General features: G+C 35.0%; 1 protein-coding gene across 2 annotated transcripts; it reads right to left on the reverse strand.

Moving 5' to 3' along the window:
* Positions 1-505: 505 nt before the first annotated feature.
* On the reverse strand, positions 506-6760 carry LOC105956220 (protein TPX2). Of its 2 annotated transcripts, none has more exons than XM_012980063.2 (18): positions 6317-6760; positions 5658-5807; positions 4410-4496; positions 4025-4181; positions 3690-3798; positions 3250-3303; positions 3037-3134; positions 2900-2969; positions 2757-2816; positions 2578-2664; positions 2368-2426; positions 1913-1994; positions 1774-1839; positions 1627-1689; positions 1333-1413; positions 1199-1243; positions 974-1074; positions 506-895 (listed from the first exon to the last, which is right to left on the reverse strand). In XM_012980063.2, the coding sequence occupies exons 1-18, from the start codon at positions 6507-6509 to the stop codon at positions 877-879; spliced, it is 1581 nt and encodes a 526-aa protein (XP_012835517.2). In that variant the 5' UTR covers positions 6510-6760; the 3' UTR covers positions 506-876. The 2 variants fall into 2 exon arrangements, with proteins under 2 accessions (XP_012835517.2, XP_012835516.2); XM_012980062.2 differs by having other exon boundaries at positions 2368-2429; positions 6317-6646.
* Between the last annotated feature and the right edge of the window lie 3059 nt (positions 6761-9819).

Here is a 9819-nt window from a genome sequence, read left to right on the forward strand (position 1 = left end):
GATATTTTATCAAATTTGTGACGAAAATTGTCGTTTGATAGTCAGTCTGCTAGGAATGAACAATTCCGCAAACTATTTTACTATCGTTCTTCTTCGCCAATTTTCATTATTTTGAACCTTCATTGCTGCGTATAATTAATGTTTGTCGCGAGAAAAAAACGTACTGGTAGGAATTTGAAATTGCGAGCTCCAAATTTCGAATGAGAATTTGATGAGTATGTTGTATAGATAACAATCGCTTATAATACATGAATATATGTGCAAAGTAACCATACATCGTTTGGTCACCTACATCCTACGATCCAGTCGAACAGGGCTTTAGAACTGCAGATTCTAGCAAGAAAAGGTTCAAAAGTGAAACACATTAACCAACTCCAATTCTTGTAAAACGAATTTGTTTGCTCGACCGATAATTAGATTGTAATCCCGTTCGTTGAATACCGAATTCACTACCTCAATCACGACACGAGTATTTAACCCAATGGAGAAAAAAAGATGAGAAAATTCTTTGTAAGACAACAAGCTAAAGCTTATGCTTCATATGAACACGATTCGTTCTCGCTATACACGTTTCGGCCTACAACATTTTATTTAATGAATCTTGATTACATAGACAAGGGACCGCACCGACGTTTTATTTTACGAAAATCTGATTGGTTACATAATAGATAAGGAATTACCCCATTTTTTGCTAGTATAAAAATGATTTCTATTTTTGGTTGAGGGATTCCAAATCATGGGATAATACCCCAAAATCTTGATTAAAATTCACCGCCAGATTTATTTACCTGTTAAATATCCCACCATGATTTGCCAGCCTCAATCCATGGCAAAAAAAACTCGAAAGATCAATTCGAGATATTCCCTTTTTAAATGTCACCGAACGGGCTTAATCCTGCAGCAGCACTACATAATTAGCCGTACTCTTATAAAACTCGAGTAAGACAATTTTTTAAGGATAAGAATTTGTTACCAGTTGATGCCTGAAGCAGTACTGACTTCATTTCTTTCCTCGTTGGCACCGAATTGTTGCCTTCCTCCAAGCAGCAGTTTCGTTTTCACATGTTGTTTTATCTGTCATCAATTTTCTTTTTAAACGAATATAATTGCATGACTGAAACAGCAAACTAAGTCGATGTACTCGAGAAAAACGCATAGCTAAATATAATGATGAAATTAACAAAGGAGCAAACCGTGCCTCATTTTCTTGCTGGAAGTGAACCCGCCTGTTCTCTTTTAAGCCCTTGTAACAAAATCATTTTTCTTTCAAAGAAGAACCTTAAAAATAACATATCTAAAATTGTTAATACGAAAATTGAATCGCGTGGAAACCTTTGCCGGCGTGGTGCTGATCGACCATGGTACTCTCGAAGCGGAGTTAGCAACTGGTTGTGTTTCAGATGCGAGAGAGAGCTAGTACAGCAAAAGAGAGAAGTGTCACAAAATGCAATTTATTTTCAATGATATTAAGTAAATTAACGGATTGCATAAAAACATAATTCGAGCGGCAATTATGCAGTCTACAAATATAGAGCAGTGGTTCGTAGATGATTCTTGGTAACAGTTAAATGGAGTGTAAAGACATAATGATAAATTAAGTAAGCACAAAGCATTCATAGTACTTACCTTATTGAATAGTTCAATTGGAGGATTAATATGATTTCTCTTGTCAGTTTGGAAATTGAACTCCTGTGAAGTAGGATAGACGATTTTTGTTATGTGATTTTTCGCGAAATAATGGAATATCCTAAAACTAAAATCAAATTCCAATACCATTGGCACTGTTGTTTCCTTTTTACTATTTCTGAAAATTCCAATAGCTCCCTTGCTTGTCAATATCTGCAGTTTACGAAAAATAGTGAATTACATTTTTACGCCTATATTTCAACAGCAAAAAGATTTAAAAGGCTACCTTCTGATTGAGTGGAAGAGCTTTGAATCTGTGAGATTGTTGACAACCATCGGGATTCGAAGCATTACTCATAATGCTGGGTCTGACAAAAAAATAAATAAAAAATATTGAGGTACATACATGTTAGAGAGAATCCAAGGGTCCAACTATAGTCGAGAAATATGTTTAGCAAATAATGAGTGAAGATCGGACTTTCCATCCACAAGACTAACAAAAGTGCAAAAGATAGAAAATCAGATGGAAGTGCAATAGTGAGATGTACGTGATTAGATGATCATTCGTATACGATGTGAGCAGGAAAATAAATGCATACTTATGAGGAATAAAATTTGAAACGAAAAACAAGTTGTCAAGTCCACCATCGAATTTACAAAAATACAATGAAATGTAGATGGATGAACATAATCAGCAAAACCGGGAAACAGTGAACATAATCAGCATCTCAAAAAAGTTACCTTCCAGGTTCTCTGTTTCCACAGTCTGTGGTTAGGTTAGTGGTCACTTTGTGCAATTCCTGCAACAAAACAGATAGAAAAGAATGAAACATCATTGTCAGCATATCTCAAATATTTTTGCAGTCTGTTTGTAAGGATAATCTCATGGACTTCATATTGACAAATCAGACAACATTATGAGAATCATATTTCAAGTATCCAATTAACAACCTTGTCTGAATAACCGGAAGGGACTGTGGATTTTAGAACTGCTGAGCTATGCTGCAGAGCCCTCTGTGTCGTTTTTAAGTGAAATTCCTGTAACCAAATTCAACAAAAAAAATCAGCACTAGATCATCTCAATCGAAATTTCTTTTGTAAGTTTTTTTTTTTCCGTCAAATGAACTCACTTGAAAATCTGGTAGACGAGGAGTACTTCTCTTTGGAACCAATGAAGGTGCTTCGAGAATCTGCAGATACAGGACTTATTGATGAATATTATACTATAATCATAGAGGTAGACAAAATCACTTAATAGAATATAGGTACTAACTTTTCTGTTTAATGGAAGAGCTTTGAATCTACGAAGATTTGAAGTCACGTTTTCATCTTTATTATTTTCCCTGAGAAAAGCAACCATTAAGCATTTGAAATCCATTCGAGTAAAATCTCTTACTACATGAAACCAACCTTGTTCTTTGGGCTCTGTGTGTTGTTTCAAGTTGGGGGTCTCTAGGAATAGTGATCCTTGGCTTAGTATGACTTGTGGTTCCATCAAGTAATCCATCCTGTCAAATCATATAAAAGATCTTTAGAACACATGTGCAATAATTGCAATGACACGGGTTCAAAATGACATTGTTAAGGCTTGTTAAGATCATGCTCGAGATGTAATCTACATACCCGCTTGGGTGCCTTGTGAACAAAGTTAGGCTGCTGCAGCTGCACCGTAGCCACCTGTTTGGTAGGATAAAACTTCTGAGAAACACTAAGAAGAAAGAAAACACTAAAACGGGGAAGAAAAAAATTATAATACTCTTAGTGTGCATTTGGATGAAAGGATTTGACGGAGGGATTTCAAATCCATAAAAACAAATCCATTGAGGTTTTTGGATTGAGTCTTTTGACAAGGGATTTCAAATCCATAGCTCTCATTTATAGTTGTTTTTGAGCAATTATGGAGGATTTCAAATCCTTGCACATTTGGACTAATTTCAAATCCTTCAATCTAAACACAGCCTTAATAACTTTGTAACTATATATTTGACGGTAACAAGTAAAAACAAGATAAGTATTAGACTCAAACAGTGATTAGAGTGAATTTAAAAGAACATAACATTTACCTTCCGCAGGAGACCACCATCGAGCTTTTGCCTCTTTGCAGCTTGATTCTCAATCACACAAGTGCTAGTTGAGCTTTTAGATGATTTGTCTAAGACAGGCACATGTGACCTAGCATTTGAAGTAACATTTTTTCTACTAATTATGATATGTGCAAACCTCGTTATGGATTCTCCGTATGTAATTGACGAACTGGTAAATCATTAAGAAACTATCTAGGACTTGAATATACAAAGAAACAACCTAGAACTTGATACAAAAAAAAAAAAAAATTCAAATGCCCAAGCGAGTCAGCGACACCAACTTAACACTTTGGAATGAAGGCAAAAATAATCACCTCGAATAACCAGCTTGAAAAGGACGATTTTGCTTAGCCAATTGACTGGCTGTTGGCTTCATAAGCGTTGAAGTTCTTGGGAAAGAAGGCTTTGAGGACAGCTTAGCTTGATTTTCTGACTTTACATTATTCACCATGTGATTATAAAACGTTAACCCTGCAGAAATATAGGATTAAAAGGAAGTTACACATTTAGGAAGACATAAAGATCCAAAAGCCATTCAACATGCAAACAAAAGTTATATCTGATGTGTCAATAACAAGAGATTACTCAAATTCATATTGGAACTCAAATGAGTTGAATAAAGCATAGACTAACAAACAGAAACTCTCGGAAAATAAAATTGAACCTTTTCACACAAAACCATCAAAAAACAAGAATGACCTGAGGGTAATTTTTGGTGGTTCTGAAAGTATTGCTGGCTTCCAATATGTACTGTGGAGGAAGTTCCTTTATCTTGTTGCTCTTCATCTAGGAAAAACAAAATTGTTAGCATATAGGTGATGCACTTAAATCTAAATATAGAATAATGCAGTTATTAATAATCACATTCAAAATGAATTTGTGCCAAAAGGAAATCAGTTTTCATTTACAAAGTAATTAAATTGATAAAATCGATGGATATTGTTGTTATGAAGATATCTAACTTGATGATACTATACAGAATAATAATTAAAAAAATACAGCACTTGTTAGAGAAACAATTTCAGTCTTTAATGACTCATTATTTGCCGCTCTACCATCATAATTCATCGAACTACCTCACCTCTTAACTTCACATTCTTGACTACAGAAACAATTTTCGTCTGGAATCACTCATTGTTTCCCTAAATATTCTGGCTTGCATGGCCAGACATCTTGACCTCAGAATCACAACAACAATATCAGAGATTGATCTAGCATCTAATTACAGATAAAATTATTCCGATGTTTCCTTGGCCCCAAATGAGACATTGGTCCGTGTTGTGTATCATTTGCATTCAAGAACACTCTCCAGTGACTCGTTAAATCTGTCGGACAGGATTCAATAACACCAAATGAGATTGTTGCCTAATGTCAATGGAGCAGAATGATTATAACACGGATCTGTGAGACTATGACTATCGGACTTTATCAGGCACAAAAATCGAATGCCTGAGTAAACCTAATGGCATTATCAAATCTTCAAGACATTCCAACTCATGGCATTATGGTATAAACTATAAGAGTTCTCGAGTATTGACCTCAAAAGCCGAATAATACTTGAAGGTTTCATCTGATATGTAGTAGACAGTCTTCATCGACATCCTTCTTATAAAATGTAAAACTTTTGACATTCAGTGTGAACAGCTTCATAGAATCCCGGTGAAATACTATGTCATATACCACATAGTGATAATCTGAATCATCATCAAATACAATGTCTCTGACTGAACTGAAAATAGACTTGGAAAAACTTTAAAACATTGGAGATTAAGCATGCTTATAATGCTCCCTCAAACAACGACTAATATGCAATATCAAGAATCCATCGACGTACATATTTAGAGTAAATGTAACTGCATTATGCAAGTGCTAGGGTTATAATTGTGTATTACTGGAAACTAATATAGCAAAGAAGGAAAACATTTGACTTTCTATAATTAGTGGTACCTCCACAAATCATTCCCGAAGCAGATATTTCATGGTCTGCCTCAGCGTCGGAGTCGCTCTGAGACAAGTTCATGCTCTCCACGCCTTTAGATTTGGGGGAAATATTAATATTTCCCATCAATAGTTCCTCCCTTAACCTCGCCACAAATGCTGCAAATGGAATACAAGAGTAGTTCGTAAAACGATACTAAATTGAATAAGAAAGTTACAAAAGCACACCACACATGCAAACAAAATACCATTTCATAATTGATTAACAGAAAATAAAATTGTTAACTACAATGATTGGTTCTTTAATTTTGCCATCTTTATCTATTCATAAGAGTAAATATAATTGTGTTCAAAAAATTCATCTCTACTCAATGTTTAATTCAGTCTATACCATTTTAATTAAGTAAGAGTGCAATATTAATTCCTCAAGAACAAAACAAACTATCAATTAATAGTGAACCAACTATGGCATCTTTAACCAGCGAATTTAAAAACAAACCAGAAAAATGAATATGGAAAATTGAAAAAAAAAAAAAAAAAAAAAAAAAACCGAATTACATTCCAACACAAAGTACAAGTTACCAACGAGACGAAGAGCTTCAACATTGAAGAATAGAAACACAGAAAAAGTTATAGTTAGAGAAAAATCGGGGGAAGAAGAAGATTACGAGAAGGAGGATAGCTTCCGGCGGAGTCGAACCAGATTTCGGCGCCACGCGCCTCGAGAGGCGACTCGGCTCGGCTGAAATCGAAGAAGCGAGCCGCGTCGAACTCGTAGTCGAGATCAATTTCATACGCCGTGAATGTGTACTCCTCCACCTCCTCTTCATTCATAGCATCCTCCACCATTTCTTCCACCATTTTTTTCTCTCTCTCTCACACACACACTAAATGAGTAGAGTGAGAACTGAGAAATCTCTCACACACACTAGAGTGAGAACTGAGAAATGTAGGTGATGAGCGAGAAAAAAAGCTGAGAATTGTTCTTGAGCAGAGTGAAAGAATGTGAATTGAAAATTTGGGGAAGTACGATAGAGACAGGAGATTTGTATGTATATTTTGTTTTGACAGAAGAGAGAGAGAGAGAGAGAGAGAGAGCGGCGAGAGGATCCGGAAATTTGAATGAGGTGAAATGACGAAAATAGCCAAATAATAAACCCCCCAAAAAACGTTTCTATTTCACTATCCAACTGACTAATTAATGCGCTCTTGATGAATATTTTCTCAACTTCAATATTCTTCTCATATATAATGAGAACATAACTTAGTTTTTTTCAAATTATATTTCAAAACAATATTTTTTTTTTCTAAAATAAAATATATATTTCTAAATAAATAACAATTTTGTGACGGGGTTCACGTGGTGAAATCCATTGGATATTTTTTCTCATTTTAACATAAAATTATTAATCATTTACTAATTTATATTTATTTCAAGCATAAATGACACTAATTAAAAAAAAAAAATCCTCAAAATTCATTTCCTGGAATTATATTTCGAGACCTCGTTTGATTAGTAAGATATCAATGTTAATGAAATAATTAGATTTTATTTGATGTTTGACGAGGGAAATGTATGTTTTTATGTCCGGCCACCAATCGTTAAAAAAAGGAGCTCTTATGTTGACTTATTAGTAGATTAGTATTTGACCTCGTAGAAAACAATTTTTTTTAATATAAATATTTTTTTTTTCTGAAAAACAATACTGCAGTAGTATTTATTAGTGGAAAAAAAAAGTGATATTTGTTCACTCACGAAAGTAGAAAAATTGAAGTTTGACGCAAAGATTTATCAGCCGAGTGTTAAATCATTTTCGGCAAAAGTTTCCAAGTTATCTGATGGGCATGTGACATTTAATGAGAGAAGACCAAATATTAAATAAATATTATATCAATAAATAAATAAATATATATATATTTGATTTTTCAAAATTTGAAATATGGAGGAGAGTTATTGGGAAATGGGGATTGAATTGTCATTTTGCGAAAAGGGGTGTACAGATAGAATTGTGTCTTTACTGAGAGGGGCAAACTTGTCATCGTTTCTCGGGTCATGTCTCGGGCGGCTCGACCCTGTCTTTCAGACACTGAAATTCCGGCGCGGGTCGTATTTGGCCCTCTCTACACGCGGAAACTACGAAATTACCCCTCAACGGTTTTATTCGTTTCTCAACGGGTCCCGCATCAAATTTGAACTGCTATATCTTTTTTGCTTAATTTCATTTTGCACCCTCAAAATGTACCATTATGACATTTTGCACACTCAAAAATAATTTATGGCAGTTTGCACTTTCAAAATATGTTTATGACACTTTGCACACTCAAATATAATTTATGGCACCTTGCACTCTCAAAATATGTTTATTCTTTCAAAGTGCACCCTAATGTATTTTATGCCCATAATATTCTGTCGTCGACTTATTTTATGATCGTGAACATGGTCATTTTTGTGTATTCAATTGTTTTTTTTTCTTCGAGGTGCAAAATGTTCAAACAAAAATGAGGTTGACAATCAGAAATAGGTCAGTGATGGAAATTCTAGCCGAAAAATAGAGTAGGGTGTAATTTAAACGATTAAACATATTTTTAATGTGTAGGGTGTGCCATAAATTATTTTTAAGGGACAAAGTGCTAAAATGCTACATTTTGAGGATGCAAAATGAAATTAAGCCATATCTTATTCTCTTGGCCTAATTTTCAATTTATTTTATTTATATTCTCAAAATTGCAAAAGTAAATGAATTTATGTATATGCTTGGACCTAATTTCAAATTTATATCATTTTTTGTCAAAAAATTCAAGAAAAAAAATCAACTTTCTTAATTTCTTTTGTGGTACTTGATAAACGCGGTACTATTTTTACGAATATTGTTCACAATAATTCATTCTCTACTCTCCCTTCATTTATCTAGAAAAAAACTCCCTCAAACTTTTTTATTAGTCGTCCCGAAACCCATTTTTTTGAAACGATTTACAAAGAAAAACAAGTGTAATGGATGATGATCGAGATACACAACACAATGAGGTAAAATTTGTTCGTTTTCGTTCTATAAATTTGAAAAAAGTGGCTCATGACCAAAACGAGTGCGAAAAAACTATTTTCGCGCCCAGAATGACGTGTACAAGTCCGCTGGGCGCCGACCACCTCTGTCTATTTTTTTTAATTAATATTATTATTATTATTATTTTGGTCTATCAATATCTATTTTCTTAAAATGAAGACGCATTTATTGAGATTATTCTTAAGACTTGTGCCAAGATGAAAAATGACGTAACATAGAGAGTATTATCTTTCGCTCCCAAAAATCATAGGTGACGTGCTCCAAAACTTGGTATCAACTCAATCTCAGTATGGCCACCGGGTGTCGGACCAGTCAACTTCCATGGACGAGTATCATCCTGGCTAGAAGTGGCAGTGCGACAGGAAGTACAACCCCGGGGACGAGTATCAGCACCAAACGAAGTATCAGCATCACCAGTCAAAGTAGTCGGGGGTGCGAAATTATCGTCGCCATCGTCATTACCATCTAATCCAAAATCTGCCATCGGATAAACATCTTGGGAACAAAAACCTACATGTGCATCATCATCCTCATCGTCCGATGGATCAGCTCGTGCCTCCGACTCCACCGACCGCAAAATGCGTTTGCCTCGCCCCTGTTGATCTAGTAACCTTACGCTTGTGTGTCCTACCCTCTCGTTGTGCAATAATCTCATCTGCCGAGGCCTCATGTCCGATAAATCCATCTGACCGCATGACACGAGTCACGCGACCCTTGCTTCTTTCGATACAAAATCACCGATACAAAATTCATTAATTAAATTAATCAATGAAACAAAACTACTATTTAACAAATTAAATAATTAAACTAAAATAAATAGCTCTGTAAGAAATCACTGTAAAATAGTTTCAAACCGAAAAACCGGTCCAATCGTGGAATCGGTTATTACAAGACTGGTCTGGGCGTGCGAACACCATTTCCACGCTGTCCGTCCGCTCCTCATATCCCATGCCCCAAAACGAGCTTCCACTCCCCCATCCCACGCCCAAAACGGGAGCCCATAGCTATTTTTCACTCCCAATTTGAACGTGAAAAATAATTTTAGACGCCCGTTTTACTATATTGTGAACGGTATTGATAACTTTATACCGCGAAAATCATTTGAGTTT

This window comes from Erythranthe guttata, chromosome 1 (assembly GCF_056151865.1).
Source record: "Erythranthe guttata isolate IM_541 chromosome 1, IM_541, whole genome shotgun sequence".
In the NCBI taxonomy this organism is placed as follows: Eukaryota; Viridiplantae; Streptophyta; class Magnoliopsida; order Lamiales; family Phrymaceae; genus Erythranthe; species Erythranthe guttata.

Bases quoted from the DNA above. Each gene is read 5' to 3' on its own strand.
- LOC105956220 (XM_012980062.2), bottom strand. From the start codon at position 6,509: ATGGTGGAAGAAATGGTGGAGGATGCTATGAATGAAGAGGAGGTGGAG. The intron at 1,690-1,773 runs GTATTGGAATTT...CCTACTTCACAG, and splicing joins AGGAAACAACAGTGCCAATG to GAGTTCAATTTCCAAACTGA. The intron at 1,414-1,626 runs GTAAGTACTATG...TTGCTGTACTAG, and splicing joins CAATTGAACTATTCAATAAG to CTCTCTCTCGCATCTGAAAC.